The sequence below is a fragment of the Microtus oregoni genome, unplaced genomic scaffold (genome assembly GCF_018167655.1).
Source record: "Microtus oregoni isolate MIOR12 unplaced genomic scaffold, Mior012 000049F_ref0000343, whole genome shotgun sequence".
In the NCBI taxonomy this organism is placed as follows: Eukaryota; Metazoa; Chordata; class Mammalia; order Rodentia; family Cricetidae; genus Microtus; species Microtus oregoni.
Genome location: NW_024543223.1, coordinates 8,071,449 through 8,088,920, shown reverse-complemented (window position 1 = coordinate 8,088,920; position 17,472 = coordinate 8,071,449). Strand labels below are relative to the sequence as shown.

At 48.9% G+C, this 17,472-nt stretch overlaps 1 protein-coding gene across 1 annotated transcript in view; it reads right to left on the bottom strand.

The window, feature by feature from the left end:
• Otop1 (otopetrin 1) overlaps positions 1-16,723 on the bottom strand; it is a 29,559-nt gene extending 12,836 nt beyond the window's left edge. The window contains exons 1-2 of the mRNA XM_041636562.1: positions 16,327-16,723; positions 2,383-2,519 (exon numbers count right to left, since the gene is read on the bottom strand). Coding sequence (XP_041492496.1) covers positions 2,383-2,519; positions 16,327-16,723 — 534 coding nt within the window. The remainder of the gene's footprint in view (positions 1-2,382; positions 2,520-16,326) is intronic.
• Positions 16,724-17,472: the final 749 nt, after the last annotated feature.

The window sequence follows — 17,472 nt, the reverse complement described above, 5'->3', positions numbered from 1 at the left end:
ACCCAAGTTCCCCTTCTGCTTTTCCCAGTCAGTCTTGCCTGGAATGATGTGTTAGAAGCATTCCTAATCATCTGAGCTGGCTGCCAAGCCTAAGAAGCTGTGAACTAGAGGTGCCTTTGAGTACAAGATGAGTTCCCTTTCCTGGGGTTTGACACTGTTTCTGGGGGGTGTTGTTAAGGTGAACAGTATCTGAACAGCAAATTTCCTGAACCAAGTTCATAGTCTTCCAGGGTGACTCAGAAGGAGGAATTATCTTTGCTTCTCGTCATGATGTAAGCAAATCTGTGGTCTTCTTGAGCTTCAGTTACTTCCTCAAAAACTGCAAGGCTTAATTCTATCATATGGTAACATGGACAAAGCTGGAGGGCACTGTGCTAAGTGAAATTTTCCAGGAACAGGGAGACAGTCGTGCACGAGCCCACCATGTATGGAATCTCAACGATGAAGACTTGAATACACAGTAGAACAGAGACTGAGTGGGGACAGGCGTGGGACGATGCAGGCAAAGGCCCAAACAGGATGGCTGTCTAGAGAGCTGATGGCCAAGATAAAGGCTACAGCTGGGATATTGTGCTATCTACTGCAGGCTTGCTGGCACTGGCTAAAAGGTGGTCTCACCACTAATAAGACCAAGAAGAAAAACTGGGGCACCAGATAGAGCACTTTCTTGACTATAATCATCTACCATTTGTGCTTATGTGAAAACATCATGCTATTCAGGGTAAATATATAAAATATGGAAGAGAAAAAAGATTGATGATCAAGCATCTTTCTTATGTTAAAATGTTTGCTATTGATCAGCACGCTAACTGTACATAGCTATGCTGTGCAATGCACTTCCCACATGTGCAGTGTGCAATGAGCAATAGAATCATTCTCTCTGTGTTTATGTCTCTGTCTCTGTCTGTGCGTGTGTGCACACACGTGCCCATGCATTTCTGGAAATCAAGAGAAAATTTTGTGGGATTGGTTTTCTCCACCCACCTTTCCCTGGCTCCAGGACCTGGGGTCAGGTCTCCAGGCTTGCACACGAGTGCCTTTAGCTGTTGAGCCCCTTCGCTCATCTCTACACTGAGATCATTCAGGCTCTACTACTTATTTGGAACTCTCCAGTTCATTTCTGCCACCCATCGCTGCCCCTCCCTCCCCTGTGCTGCAGACCAGTAGGAGTCCTGGCTCCTATCCGGCTACCCTCTGGACCCAGCTGCTCTCCTCCCGCCAGCTTTCCCGGGCTCCGATAGTCACTATTCTTTGCTGCGCTTCCACACAATCAAACTTTTGCTGTCCGTGTGAGAGCACAGTGTTTGTCTTTCTATGCCTGGCTAGTTGGGATGTAACTTAGTTGGCAGAGTGCCAGCCTAGCATCCAAGAGGCTTTGTGCTCAATCTCCAGCACTACATAAACAAAAGCATTGACACATGGGCCTATAACCCCAGAGCTTCCGGGTTAAAAGCAGAGAGTTCAACAGCTTCCTGGTCAATTTGAAGTACATGAGATCTGACTTCATATTGGACTGATTTTACTTAATGTAACATCCTCCGGTTCCATTGTGTTGCTGCCTGTGGTGGAATTGCATGATTGCTATGGCCGAATAGTATTCTATTGTGGACACATAGCATCTTCATCCATTCTTCTGTCAATGAACACTGTATTTGTACTTTGCATCAACCGGACCAAATTTCCCGATAGAAACAGCTTAAAGGAGGAAGGCTTGTGCGGGCTTGCCGTTTCATAAGACTTTAAGTCCCACACGGTGCTCATGGTGGACGGAGTGTGTGACAGAGGACTGTCACATCATGTCAGACCAGGAAACAGAGAAAGGAACAGGAACAAGGCCAGACCCAGTGGCTGTGCTTGTAGCCATTAAAATCTCAGCCAACCAAGACCTGCCTTCTAAAGATTCTGAGGCCTCCAAAACTAGTGCTACCAGCTGGGGAGCAAGAACTCAACACTTTGTGTATCCTCAAGTGCTAGAAAGATGCTAGCCATGACTTTCCTTAGCAGAGTAACTCACAGCCACCAAAGAGCCCTGCTCAGGGCAGGCGCTGCCCTGGGGTCTATCTAAGAGTCTCTGCGGTCAGAGGGTATGATTCCTGCTGTGAGCTAGGTTTTTAAAGGGCATCTATCAAACCCTTACTTCTTAAAGAAACCAAGTTCATTGTCCGTGCTGAAAACAAGGACCTCATACTGTTTTAAAAGGTTCCAGCCCACAAGAGGGGAAACAAAAGAGTTCCAGTGTTCCAGAGAAGTGACTGGACCAGCTCATGATTCCTGATGGGAGCCACAGAAACATTCTAGATGTGTTGATGTTATGGGTTTCTGCACACCTCGGGATGCCCTGCACTGGAGCAGAGGCAGCATGCCAACGCACCAGTGGCTCACCTGCAGCAGTGTATGCACAGCATGGGTGACGGGGAACACTCCCTCCGTGGCTGACAAGCACTCGGAAAATCCAATGAAGTAAGCGACTTTCAAGCATCCCAGGATGATGGTGATGAAGGCGAACAGTGTGATGCTACCTAGGCAGGAGAAACACACCTGTGTTAGCATCCACAGTGTCATCCCAAGCAAAGCATGTCAACTCTAGAGCCTGTGGGTGAAAGATGCCAAGACTACACAGGGGGAGACTCAACGCCCATGGGGAAAAGTATGAAACCAGACCTCCCATTATCCTATATGCAAATACTAACTAAAAAATTATTCAAAGACCTAAATATCAAAGCTAAAAGAAGCAAAACTATTAGGGTAAAAAATAGGAGAGAAAGTTTCATGAGATTGGATCAGGGAATGAACTGTATCAAAATGGAAAGGTGTGTGAACCACAGAACACCCGTGACAAAGAAAGAGGGCACTGAAAACGGAGGGGATATCTGAAATGTGGTGGTTTAAATGAACATGTACCCCATAGGCTCCTAGAGTTTGGCACTATTTGGGAGTTGTGGCCTTGTTGGAATGGGTGTGGCCTTATTGGAGGAAGTCTGTCACTGGGGGTGGGCTTTGGGGTTTCAGAAGCCCAAGCCAGGCCCATTGTCACACTCTCTCTCTGCTGCCTGCCAGTCCTGTTGCCTGCCAATCCAGATGTAGACATCTCAGCTATCTCTCCAGGTCTGCCTGCATACCACCATGCTTCCTGCCATGATGATAATGAGCTAAAACTCTAAACTGTAAGCCAGCCCCAGTTAAATGCTTTCCTTTATAAGAGTTGCCATGGTCATGGTGTCTCTTCACAGCAATAAAACTCTTAACTAAGACACCTTTCTACAGCACCATCAACACCTACAGCATATAAAGACACCTGCAGGATGAAACTGGTCAATGGAACTTGAACAGACATTTCTCCAAGGATATATAAAAAAAAGTCACAGATTTCAGGAAAGATGCCCAAAACCACTAAACATTAAGGAGAAGCAAGCCGAGACCAACAGACTATCTTAGTTAGGTTTTCTATTGCTGTGGAGAGACACCATGACCATAGCAACTCCTATAAGGAAAGAAACATTAAATCGGGGTGGCTTACATTTTCAGAGGTTTAGTCCATTATCATCATATGTGACATGGTAGCGTGCAGGCAGACACAGTACTGGAGAAGGAGCTGAATGTCCTATGTCTTGGCTTGCAGACAATAGGAAATGTTCTGAGACACTCGGCAGTATCTTGAGCATATACGAGACCTCAAAGCCAGCCTCCATAGTGACACATTTTCCAAAAAGACCATACCTGCTCCAACAAAGTCGCACCTCCTAAGAGTGCTCCTTTTGGGGTCCATTTTCTTTCAAATCACCGCAAATAAGAAGTCACTCCTGTTAAGACTTGTGCTGTTTTTGTTAAATTTATTTAATGTGTGTGTGTGTGTGTGTGTGTGTGTGTGTGTGTGTGTGTGTGTGTGTGTGTGTGTTCCTGGGTGTGTGAATAGGCACCATATGTTTTCAGTGCCTCCAGAAACCAGAAGAGGGCACCAGATCCCTTGGAACTAGAGATACAGATGGCCATGGTGTCCTGGGAACTAAATCCTGGTCCTCTGCAAGAATGCCAAATGCTCATAGTCCATCCCTAAAACAGGTGCTATCAATAAACATCAAGGGCTGGGTAGATGATACCATTTGGAAGCATTTTCCTGGCAAGCATGAGGATCTGACTTCAGATGCCCAGTACCCACATAAAAACTGGGCATGGCCACCTGTACCTGTAATCCTATAGATGCAGAGATGGGGGATTTAGATAGCAAGATCCCTGGGGCTTGCTGACCAGACGGCCTCGCCTATTTGGTGGAGTAGTGGGCTAGTGATAGGCCCTATCTCAAGAAAGGGGATGGTACCTGAGATGTGACACTAAAGGCATCCTCTGGTCACATGCTTCCACATATGTACAAACTCCCATGCATAAATATAGACACACACACACACACACACACACACACACACACAAAGTAATGTAGGACGCTGATTTCTTCAAACCCAACTGGAAGAGCATCTCTAGCAATCAGAAAAGGTGCCAGGTAAGGGAAAAAGTTAAGCAGGTTTTTTTATACTATTAATGATGACACAAAAAACAGTGCATATAAAGAAGCCTGGCCAGGAATTACAAAACACACTTAGAAGGTGCTGGTCAAATGCAGATCTGAATAAGAAAAGCAGCTGTTCTGAGCTTGTGGGTAGTGTCCAAGCTCCTGGGCCCTCCTGGCATCAGTGGCATGACTCACATGCCCTCTCCCACGCACAGAGGAAATTGGATCACATGTGCTGGGCACTGGGGAACCAAGGTGAGAGCCAGGCAGGAGCGATCACATTACACAGCTGCCAGAGCCACCTCTGGGGAAATGCAATGCAGCAGCCCAGCTCACTCCTACAGCTCAGAGTCCTATAGAAAAGACGAGAAATTGTGTTTTGTTAGTCCTGGCAAGCCCCCAGGGAAATCAGAACCTTTCTAAGAGCGGAGACTCAATCCCAGTGCTTTCAGAGTGGCTGATGAATACAAGGTTCTTTCTGATTTGGAAAATAATAATAAAAGTAATGGGAACAAGACAAAGTGACGCAGCCTGGCTGGGTGGCAAGAGCTGAGTGCTGAGCTAGGGGATTGCTGGGTACCAGACAGGTGTGTGTGTGTGTGTGTGTGTGTGTGTGTGTGTGTGTGTGTTCCTACACGTCATATCCCCAACCCCTAGACCCAATTTCCCCACCTATTAAATAAAGACCATCTGCAGCAGTGGTATACAAACCATGCATCCGAATGCCCTGGAAAGAGCATTGATGACGCTCATACTGCTGTGCTCCATGAGGGTTTCTGATTCTGTAGATCTAATGTAGGGCCCCAGTATCTCTAACAAGCTCCCCATGGGGTCGATGAAATGGTTCTGGGGCTCCAAAGTCATCTAGAGTAACCCCATGATTGACAGTGCGTTTGTTCTGCCAAGAAACTCTCCCTGACCCTCTCATTCCAAAATCCTCCCTTCTGTCCATGCACCCATGCACTCATCTACTGATATAGTCTGGGACTCTTCCTGTCTGGGTTTGGTTGTAGGCTGTGTGTCCCAAGGTCCATGTGCTGGTAGCTCAGCCTTCAGTGTGATGATGGGCAGGGTAGCATCTTTAAAAGGAGAAGGGGGAGAGGATATTATTTTGTCAGGCTGGGGATGTGATGCTCTTGATACAGTGCCTGCCTGGTGTGCAGGAAGCCCTGGGTTCAATCCCCATACCACATAAACGGGGTGTGGTGGTGTGTGGTAATCTTAGCACCCTAAAGGTACAAATGGAGAATCAGAAACGCAAGGTCATCCTTGACCATGCAGCAAGTTCAAGGCCAGCTTGGGATCCAACAAGTCCTCACTCAAAAACAAAATAGGTAAATATTTTTTAAAGAAGTGGAACTTAGTATAAGGTTCCACCCCAGAGCTGAGGACCTACTGGGAGAGGAAGGCTCAGCTTTCTCTAAACGTGTAGTCTCTGATGTCTGTCCTCCAATGGAAGGCCACACATTCAAGAATATTTGGGTAGCACAAATTGGCCTTTGCTGTGGGACAATGGTTTTACCCTGTAAAGATTTGTTTCTTGTACTTGTTTAATAAAATGCTGATTGGCCAGTAGATAGGCAGGAAGTATAGGTGGGGTGACCAGGCAGGAAGTAGAGGCAGAGCAATGAAAACAGGAGAATTCTGGGAAAAGGAAAGATGCAGTCTGCAGTCATGACCCAGCCACAGAGGAAACAAGATGAGAATGCCTCACTGATAAAGGTACCAAGCCACATGGCTAACACAGACAAGAATTGTGAGCTAATATAAGAGTTAATAAGAAGCCTGAGCTTATAGGCCAACCAGTTTATAATTAATGTATTATTTTCATGTATTTCTTTGGGACAAATGACGGTGGGACTAGGTGGGACAGAAACCTCAATCAACAGACCTTGATGGTGGTGGGGGGTGACTACACCAAGTTTGGTGGAAAGGAAGGGAGTTGATCTGAGAAGATGAATAAAGAACATTGTATGACGTTCTCAAAACACTAATACATTTTTTGAAGAGGTGGAGCTTAATGGAAGGTATTTAGATCATTGGAAATGGTCTTTAGGAAATATTAATAAAGTTCTCTAGGATCCCCAGTCTGTTCTCATGAGAACGTGTTTCTGTAGGGAGGCCATCCACACACTTAGCCCTTCCCATATGCCTCTGGCCCACTTTCTGCTCTTCCGTGCTGCTATGACACAGTAAGGGGACCTTGGATCGGATGCCAGCTCCAGGCTGTTTAAATGCTCCAAACATCAGAATCATGAGCCAGATAAACCTGTTTACAGTCGAAAGTACCCAGCCTTGGGTCTTTTACTGCAGCAACACGAAATGGACTAAACTAAGGCACCTGCTCAAGGATGAAGAAAGAGAGTGATGGAGAAACAAAAATACACACTGACAGCAGCATGCAAATTAGGATACTCAGCTGGGCAGTGGTGGCACACACTTTTAATCCCAGCACTCAGGAGGCGGAGGCAGGTGGAGCTCTGTGAGTTCGAGGCCAGCCTGGTCTACAAGAGCTAGTGCCAGGACAGGCATAAAAGCTACAACAAAACCCTGTCTCAAAAAAAAAAAAAAACAAAACCAAGAAAACAAATTAGGATACTGACAGAGAATAGGGTGAGATGCCACTAGGCCTTTCTTGTGCAGCTTGGGAGAACAGAAGACAGTGGAGGTTTCTCCAAAGAGGCCATAGACCTGGCTTCCAGCTGAGGTGTCACCCATTTGCTGGGCCAGAAGAGAGAAAGTTGTTGAGCAGAGACAACATAAAACTGATTCTGCAACAAATTTTTGCACATCAGTTGTGAGTCAGTCACTGTCCTGGGCACTTGAGATATGGAAGTCAGCGGAAGGGGAAAGGAGAACTTCTTATGGAGTTTTTCCACTTTTGGTGCTGCCCACAGGAAGGGAAGTGATTGATACCTGACAGAGAGTGAGCCCTAGCGGGGATGGGGTTGTGAGAGAGGGATAGAGAGTGGGACGCTCGTTCATGGGAGGGGGGGGTAGGAGGTGATGGAGAGTGAGTCACTAACGGGGAGATAGAGAGTGAGCCGCTCATGGGGGTGGGGGGTAGGGGATGACAAAGAGTGAGCTGCTAGCATGGAGTGGTCCGGAAAGGAGCCTCTGAGGGGAGATAGTTGAACAGAAAACAGAGCTAGGAGCTGTATGATCTAGCAAGCCGTCCGTCTGACAAGCCAGAGAAGTAGTTAGGAGAGTTCCAAGTGGGAGAAACGGGAGGGGAAATGATGGTGATCAATACCCTTTGTAAAGGCTTGGGAGTGCACTGGGTGGAAGGATTGACAGACGGGCTGATAGACAGAAGGATGGGTTGATAGATGAGAGATAGTTTGTGAGGTGAGAAAAGAGGAGAAACTGAGTTCACATGCCTAGAGATAAACTGCCTGGGGGCGTGGCTGCCTTGGTCTGTGACGATAACTCACAGAGCGATCTTCTGGAAAACAGGGCGTTGTCTCTGCAAAACTTACAGGTTGGAGAAGACCAGATGGGGAAGAGAAGAAAGGCTTTGAAAGTCTGGTGATGAGAAAAGTTAAGGCGGATAGAGGCAGCGGGGACAGAAAACCGAAGAGGCAGATGAATCCGGTCGGTTTGAAGAGGCAGGAGCCACAGAGCATGGCAGAGCAGGACGCAGGCTGACTTGCTGAGGCGGGCATTGAGTATTTCTTCTCCAAATATAAAGAGAGTTGCATGCCCTAGATTATAAGACAAGGGAAAGTGAGGCAGACTTGTGGGGCAGAAAAATTCCAAGGACAAAAAAAAAAAAAGCAAACACGAAGAAATCTGAGGTGACCTGGTGTAGGGGAGTGGAGGGCGATATGATCCAAAATACACTGCATACATGTGTGAACTATTCAAACAAATTTTAAGATATCATAATTTAAAAAGACAAGCATTGGAGGATAATGTAAAATAAATCATTATAATCATAAATAAAATAGATACAAAAGTCAGGTATGCAAACCATACAGAATGAACCAAATTGTCTCATTTACTAGGCTGCAAGTTCAGAAAGACAGAATTAAAAACAAAATGAGGGAACGTGCTCTTTATATGACTATGTGGTTAGAGAGAGAAGCTTAGGGGTGGGCGAGGGAAGCAGGCGACCGACACAAACAGCAAGTGGGAAGGGAATGTCACTATCAGATTACTCGGAATTTAGAACACAGAATCCTTCGCATTGCAAACAACAAGACACACAGCTTGAGGACAATGTAGCAGTGCACCAAGGCTTAATACCAGGACTTTCGGCCGGGCATGGTAGGACACACCTTTAATCCTAACACTCAGGAGCAGAGGCAGGTGGACCTCCATGAGTTGGAGGCCAGACTGGTCTATATAGTGAGTTCCAGGCCAGCTAAGGCTGCACAGTGAGACCCTGTCTCAAACATCAATGATAAGAACAATTTGCTTTTATACGTAACTGCTATTAATTAAAAACAGAGCAGGAATTTTCAGAACTAAACAAGTCAAATAGACAAAAGTATTTGAAATCACAGAGGAATCAAATCATAGAATTTCCTCTCTGTGTAAAACTTTGCCCCATCCGAAAATAGAGCATACAATTCTGTTGTCTATAGAACCTGAAAACTGTCAATCACGCCCAAAGAGGCAGTAAAATGGAGCGTGGCAGAGAGGCTGCCTAGCTTCAAGACTTGTTTTCTCTCATTTATTGATTGAGCTCTTAGGCATTTATGTAAACTCTGTGCCTCAGTTTCCCGATCTGTAATATGGAGATAATGATCACAATGTCTCCCACAATGCCTTGGGGTGCTGAGAAGACTCAGTGAGTCATTCCATAGAACTCCCCCCGGAACACCCAGAAAGCTCTATAGCTGGGATGTTACCATCAATACCCTCTCTTCTTTACACCAGAAAGGAAAACTGAGTAAGCTGGAATCAAATGGAAAAGCACTCTAGGTGGGGCGGAATGGCCCAGCAGGTAAAGGCACTTGCCAGCAAGCCTGACAACCTGTGATCAGTCCCCAAAGCCCATACGGTAAAAAGAGAAAACCAACATCTGCAAGTTGTCTTCTAACTGCCACATCCATACTGCGGCAGGTACATGCGTGCATGTGCTCACAGACATAAATGTAAAAGAATAAAAATTAAAAAATAATCAGTTAACTACATTACTTGGCAGTCTTCCAGGAGCTGCCCAAGATACCCTGCTGCATTTCTGCTGCTGGGCACTGAAGACCCTCCTAGGAGTCTTGAATCCTGGCGTCATTGAGATAGACAGTTTCAGAGTTAGTCTGCATCTCTGTTCCCTGGATGGACACTCCCCAGTGCATCAATATCAGCCAACAGCTGGCCTCCAGCTGGACATGCATGCTGGGAAGTTCACCATCCCTCACAGTATGCCATCCAGCTCCGTGGCTATTGCTTCGGTTACAAAGTCCTTCCTTATGTTGACTCTCCGAGCTCTCATCCTCTTTCCTGGGGCTTCTGGCATCATCTGCCCATTTATCCCCTCATTGTAGTGCTTTGAATAGGTCTGGCCCCATAGGTTCATTTGTTTGAATGCTTGGTCACCAGGGAGTGGCACTATCAGGAGGTATGATGGCCTTGTTGGAGTAGGTGTGGCCTGGTTGGAGGAAGTGTATCACTGGATGTGGACTTTGGGGTTTCAAATGCTTGAGCCAGGCTCCGTGTCTCTCTCTCTTCCTGTTGTCTTTGGATCTAGATGTAGACCTCCCAGCTACCTCTCTAGCCGCATGTCTGTCTGTGTGCCACCATGCTTCCTGCCGTGGTGGTAATGGACTAAACCTCTGAAACATAAGTCAGCTCCAATTGAATGCTTTCCTTCATGGGAAATTGCTGTGGCCAGTGGGTCTCTCCATAGCAACAGAACATGATTAAGATACTCACCCATACATTCCCCCACACATGAGTCCATCCACTCACTCATACATACACACACACACACACACAAACACACACATATATATATATACATATATACACACACACATATATACACACACATTCATCTACCCTTTCACCTATACATCCATCCACCAGCCCATTCATCCATACATTGCACCATGCATCAGCCCATCCACCCACCCACCCACCCATCACACACAGCCTCCACGGATTCAATTACTCTACAGACACCATCTGGCCCTCATTAAGCCTGATGCTGGATCTCAGGACACCATGGAGAGTACATTCAGGAAGTTCCTGCACCTTCAGGAACTCACGGTCTGTTCAGCCTGACAAACAGTAACTGGATAATGCAATCTCCTGCGGGACTGGTGCCGGGCAGATGGTGGACAAGTGTCATGAGAACAGCGACTCAGGAGCTCCAGTTGGCCTAAAGGGCAGGAAAGGTTTTCCAGTGGAGACTTGTTTATTGAAAGTCCAGGGCTCCTCCAAAGCTCTCAGATGAAGGCCTATGGCATCTACTACTGTGGGACTGCCACATCCTGCTGTCCTCTGGACTCAGCATCCTTTCTTCTCCCCCCTGAGAACACTGTCCTATAGTCTTAATTCTTTCCAAAGAACGCTAAACCTGCATCTAGGCTTTAGGCTGTAAGAAAATGAATGCAGGTTGGAGGTGCAGCTTGGTTGACAGAATACACACCTAGCATGCAGAGAGCCACTGCTAATCCTACCTCTGCATAAAGCAGGTGTTAGAGTGCCTGCCTGTAGTCCTGTGGAAGGCAGAGGCAAGGGCATCGGAGTTCACAGTCATTCTCCGTACATGAGGAAATCGAGGCCAGCCTGGGATGCACAATGAGACCCTGTTTAGAAAAAGAAAAAGGGAAAGAGAAGAGAAAGGGGAAAGATAGGAGTGGAGGGGAAGGGAGGGGAAGGGAGGGGAGGGGAAGATAGAGCTAGCAAGACTCATCTAGTCTTCAGGACCCGTCTCAGCATCTCTGCTACTTCCCTTTGTGCTCATCTCCCAACCTTAGCTGATGTACCTGTCTCCCTTGTCTTCCTTCTTAATAACCTGTGATGGGTCCCCATGAATCATAGGACAAAGTCAAGGTCTGGCACCTGCTCTTTTGAGTTCCACGGAGTAGGTCTCTGGGGATCATTTTCTAAGCCCCCCAGTCTTCTACAGATTCCCCATCTGCCCCCACATTGTGTATTATACTCATGACTCTTTCATTTCACGGTAATAATGTATTTACTGCTCTCAGTTCGAAGCTCTTCTGAGAAGTTTACATGCATGCAGAAAGTCCCTGATTCTCATGACAACTTGATATAATAGAAAACAGCACAATCCTCATTTTACAGACAAGGAAACCGAGGCAGACAAGTAGAGCTCCATGCCCTGCCCAGGAGCCACGCTTCCATCTGTCATTGCCTGACACCCTCCATTATCTCCCCTCTTCTGGCCCTTCTCTGTCCACTCCAAATGAGGCCATGCCAGGTAATGCGTCTCTACATTGCCAGCGACAGCAGTGGCAGGCAGGCAAAGAAGGCACTCAGCCTAGACCCCTGAGTAAAAGTCAGTTTGAGACATTGCCCCAGCAAAAGTCCAAGCAGAACAGGGCTTCCTTTTCCACAATCCAGAGCACGGTCCAAGATCCTCCTGCTCAAAAGACAGAGAAAGGGAGAGGGAGGATGTTGCCTGTCTGTCATCTGTACTGTTATACCGTCAGACCACCCACCCCAGGGGATTATGTCCTAACCTCCTCCTGAAGCCCTGTCAGCCTCACCAGGCAGTGGCAGCACCATCTCAAGACCCTCAAGACATGGAAACTCCACCCTTAAGGAAAGAAAGCCACCACAAGAGCACACATCCATCTTGGGGAAGTTTCCCCAACAGCCAAATCCACAGAGGCAGAAAGCAGCCTGAGGGCTAAGAGAAAATGGGAACTGGTCCATGGGGATCTCTCTTTAAGGTGTGTGATGGCCCACCTGACACAATCCAGAATGACCCGAGAAGGGAGTTCTGATGCAGAATTGTCCAGATTGTCTGCGGGCATGCCTGCGAGGGACCGGAGTTAACTGAATGTGGAAGACTCGGCCTGAACGTGAGCAGAACCGTTTCATATGCTGGACCATGGGAGTGAATGAAGAGAAGAGGGGAAGGAGGGAGGGAGGGAGGGAGGAAGGAGGAAGGAGGGAGGGAGGGAGGGGGAGAAAGAGAGAGAAAGGAGAGACAGATTGAAGGGGGGCACAGAGCAGCAGCACACATGTATTAACCCATTGTTGTCTGCTTTTGAATGTGGATGTGACCAGTTCTTTCAAGCTCATGATGTTTGGCTTCCCTGCCACAGGGGATTATAATCTCAGAGATTCTGAGCTAAACAAACTCTTCCTACCTTAAGTTGTTTTGGGGGGTATCGCATCACAACAACTGTTAAGAACAGGAAGGCAAAGTGGTAAGAGCTGCCCAGCTGTGGAGCTGGTAGCATGGGTCCAGCTGTGGAGCTGGCAGCATGGGTCCACACTGAAAGTCAACAGTAGTGAAAAAGAGGAGCTGAATTGGAAAGAGAGCAAGGAGGGTTTGGGGGGAGAAAAGGAAAGGGAGATATGGGGTAATTATTAACTCAAAAAATAAAAGAAATCCTTGTAGTCACCATCATCACTGGCTTTGCTTGCTTCTAACGGGAGAACCGAGGAACTATCTCACTCAGGCAGTGACGGGGCTCACTAGGCCAGTGACAGAAGAAGCCCAAGCAAACAAGAGTGTCTGGAGGAGCTCTGGCTGCAGGAAAGCAGGGTTGTGGATTAAGATGAGCCGCCATCCTAAAATGCAAAGTGGAGTTAGGGGCGTGGTCTCAAGCTTGCTGCCTCTGCTGTCAGCCAGGACAGACAGCAAGGACAGCCTGTCCCCCAGGCCAACTGCCTCTTCTCTCCTCCTTCTTCCTCCTCCCTTGGTTCTTCCCTTCCACTATCTTTTTCTCTTCCTCTCCTTTGTCTTTGGCCAACTTGCCTGAGGACACCAACATACACCTGTATTCACACACACACACACACACACACACACACACACACACCTTTAGTGTGTCACTGTAGGCAGCCTCCTTCCCAGCAGGAACCATTGTGTTTTCTGCCTTCACCTCTGCAGCCTGTCCTATGACCACCCCTGGACCAGCCTTTCATAGGCAGCTCACATCTGTCCCTTTTCCTCTGGTTCCTTAGGAACACTGATCTCAGTCCCTGGGTAGCCCATTTCCAGGGGTGGTTGTGGTAGTGTATTGGACAGAGGTCTGGGAAAACACAGGTATAGATGTGCCTCGTTTAAAAGCCACCACTGTGAAAATTTGAATTGTAGAATAAATTCAGGAGGGACCCCCCAACCATTCATAAAATAGCCATGCCTGACTGTAATGAGTCTGGCATTCTAAACAGACTCGTTAAGTACAACTGTAACCTTCACTATTTCCAGAATTTGTGTTCAAAGTATCTCTGACTTGAGACAGGCAAAAAGCAAGGGGACAGCCTCCCGGCTTCATCACATTTGGTCAGGCTAGCAATGAAGGAACGTGGAAAGTGGTGATTAATTAGTAAGAAGTCTGCTCACTGGCTGCTCAGGAGGCAGGCACAAGTTCCTAGGCTACAGTTATCCCTTCTAGAGGAACTCCTCCCTCAGCCAGCAAAGACAGATTCATGGTGCAACACTGTTACCAATTACTTAAGTGGGTCAGTGAGTGTTTTTTTTTATTGCTAAGAAAGTATTTCCTCCTTCATAGGAAGTAGAATGAAATAATTCCTGTACAAAGAGGTTCCTTGCAGACCAAACCAAGCACCACAACTTCCCATAGAAAACCTCAGTGACTGAAGTTCCAGGGATGGGACTTGACAGTTAGGGGGCAGGGACTTCATCCCAAAGCATCAGCCTCAGGATATGCCAGTCCCCCACCCATCACTATCCCCATTACCCCCTACATGTTGCCTCCACCCTCCACCCCCACCACCCCTGTAGAGACAGGGCTGAGATTCTGACACAAACCCGTCTTTCCAGCTAAGAGTCCAAAGGAAACCTCAGTCCCTACCAGGGCCAGGCGCTTCCTCTTGGCACCTTAGTATGGCAACTGTCTTTTTGCTCCCAAATGAACCCAATTGTTCACAGGAATGGCCAGATCGTGGCAAGCTGCTTCCTCTCAACATCTTCCTGCCCCCTCCCCATGAGGTAACTGTGATTCTTATCTAATTCACGGGAGAGGTAAGGCTTAGAAAGCTGAAGGAGACATGAGAGAGGAGTACAAACCATGTGTCTTCCACGGCCAACAGCACATGTGCCTTGCTGGAAAGGCTACATCACTACGGGACAACTTCCAGAGGGTCCACACATCCTACTGTGTGCTATTCTCCCAGGTCTGGGCTGCCGAAAAATTCATGCTGATCCCCCCTTTCTCTGTGGTACCAGACTCTCCCAGAGGACCTGGTTCCCTAGGCCAGCCACTATGTAATCCTTGGAGTCCTGGTTTCCTCTGGACTTTTTGAGCATATGGACACTGTGAGTCCTCTGTTGTCCAACTTAGCTCTCTATTTTCTGCTCTTCCCACTCTCTCCCCACACCTCCTCCTGGGTACCATTTCCTTAGCGTCTGTACAGCTTACTGTGTGCTGGCCTCTATCAGCTAATCTACGCCATCACTACATGGTGTCTGAACAACACGGGGCTTGTCCACAGGGGAGCCTTGGTCTGTGCTCTTGCCCTGCTTCTTCCTCCACCTTCCCAATCCTAGGAAGAAACAGGACCAGTCAGAGAGAAAAGGAGAGAAGCATGGAGGGAGGGATAAAGGAAGTGAAGGAAAGAGGGAGGGAAACAGGAGGAAAGAGAACTAGAGGAAGGAAACTAGAGATAAGAAAAAAGATGGTGGAGGGAGAGGGACAGAAAGTGAAGAAAGAGAAGAGGAGAAAGTCAGGAGGGAGGGGGAGAGGTGGAAGAAGAGCTGAAGGAGAAAATGGAGGATGAGAAGGTGAGTGAGGAAATGGATGCTTCTGGAAAGAAGAGGTAAAACGTCAACATCCTGGGGTAAAGCACCAGACTTGTCATTTGTGTGACACACACACACACACACCATCATCTGGTCCCCTCCAGACTGAGATCCCCCTCTGCAGAGGCTCAGCCTGGGATTGGAGTCAAGGGAAACCAAGGCATTTGCCTGAGGTCAAGTGTGCAAACACCAAGAAGTGGGTAAGGGAAATTGCAGTCTAAAATGAGAAAGCAGCTGGAGGAGGCCACCTTTGCCCTGGATCAGGTCTGCTCCCTTTGCCCTGGATCCCAGCCCTCTCCCTTTGCCCTGCATGGCCTTGGCCCCCTTTGAGTAGGTCAGGGTGTCCCTTGGGATCATTCCTCAGGACTCCCCTCATCCTCTCAGCACCTCCTCCAAGCCAGGCTATGTGACTCTAGGACCAAGGAGCACAGGCTCCCCTTGATGGTGTGGAGAGGTGGCTGCCTGGACGAGAAATGTCCAGACCACAGCAAGAGTGGAGGTGTGGACAGAAACACCGAATGGGGTGATAGGATACGCTGCAGGCTCAGAAAAGCCTTGGACAGGCCAGGAAAGCAAAACCAAGGTGAGGCTGAAATGGCATTCCAAGAGCAGGAACAGAAAATGCAAAGACCTTGGGGGCTTTCAAAACTGACTGGAACTGAGAATCTTTGACAGCCTACAGCCAGTGGATGAGGACTCCAAAGGAAAGAGGTCTACAGAGGCTAGATCTTAGAAGTCTTGAGTGCCAAGAGAGGGAGTGTGTAGCCTCCACACTTTAAGCAGAGAGAACTTCGAGCAGAGAATAAAGGTAGAGAAGGGAAACCCACGGGGAGAGCAGGAGAGATGAGGCATAGAGTTGAAGTTCAATCTCAAGGAGAGGCGTGGAGGGTGGCCCGGCTGCACTCACCACGGAGCCAGCGCGCACCCGCGTGTGTGTCCTTGAGGCGGATGAGGCGGCGCTGCACGTAGCTGCGGCCCACGTACCACAGCATCCAGAGCAACTGCAGCAGCATGAGCGCGGTCAGCACGCACAGGAGGTCGCTCTTGCCCACACCCGCCGCGTGCACCGCCCAGGCCAGCAGGAACAGCAGCCCTGCCACGAACACATTCAGCCCGTATTGGCTGCTCAGAGTCTCTGCCAGCTTCTGTGGGACGCTGGCGCCGCGCCGGGGACCAGAGACCCGTGGAGACCCCTCGGCCAGGGGTTGCGGGAGCGATGGGCATGCCGCGATCCCCGACGGCGCGTCAGGGAAGGAACCTGCAGATGCTGCGGGAGAGGAGGGCGCGCCCGGGCCCCCAGGCATCTTCCAGTCTGGTCCCCAGGCGGTTGCTCCAGCCCCGCGCGTTGCTCCTGGCTCCTGTCCTTTCCCCACGCCCTCTGGGCACTAGCCGCGCTCGCCCGTGCCCTCAGATCCTGCCCTCCCCCAGTGCTCTCGGCCCTTGGTCAGCCTCCCTCCCCGAGCTCCTGATGGCTAACTCGGTTCCTGCAGCCAGTTGCCCCTGCGGCTAAGCCTTGAACCGCACTGTTCCTCTACCCTACCTGTGCCACCCGCACCCCACCCCCGCGCCCAGCCTGCCTACCCCACCCCGGGGCCCCGGAAACGCGGGACCGCAACAGGTGCCGCCCGCCGGCTCCGGGGCTGGCGGGGAGGGGTGGGATACCAAGGGATACTTGGAGTCGAGGAAGCCAGATCAGGGAGTTGCTGAGGGCGTGGCTGCACCGGGGGTTGTGTGCCAGACCCCCAGAATTCTAGGTGGCCCCGCAAGACCCAAGTGTGCATGGGTCCTTCTCATCTGCGTGTCCTGGGTCTCCTTGTCATCTGCGTGTCCTGGTTCTGCCTCTGTCTATTGAGTGCTTTTTGTCTTTCTGCCCTCAACCTGGGAGTGTGTCTGGCTCGGGGTGGGAAACAGGGAAGAGACCTTTTAGGGGGAAGGGTCTCTTCGTTTGTCACTTTTGGGTGTCTTCGTGGGGACCTCGACGCTGGTTGAGACTGGAGCCAGTACCCAAGGAAAGGTCATCCCTCCCTGTCCTCCTCCGGAGCTTCCCGGGGTA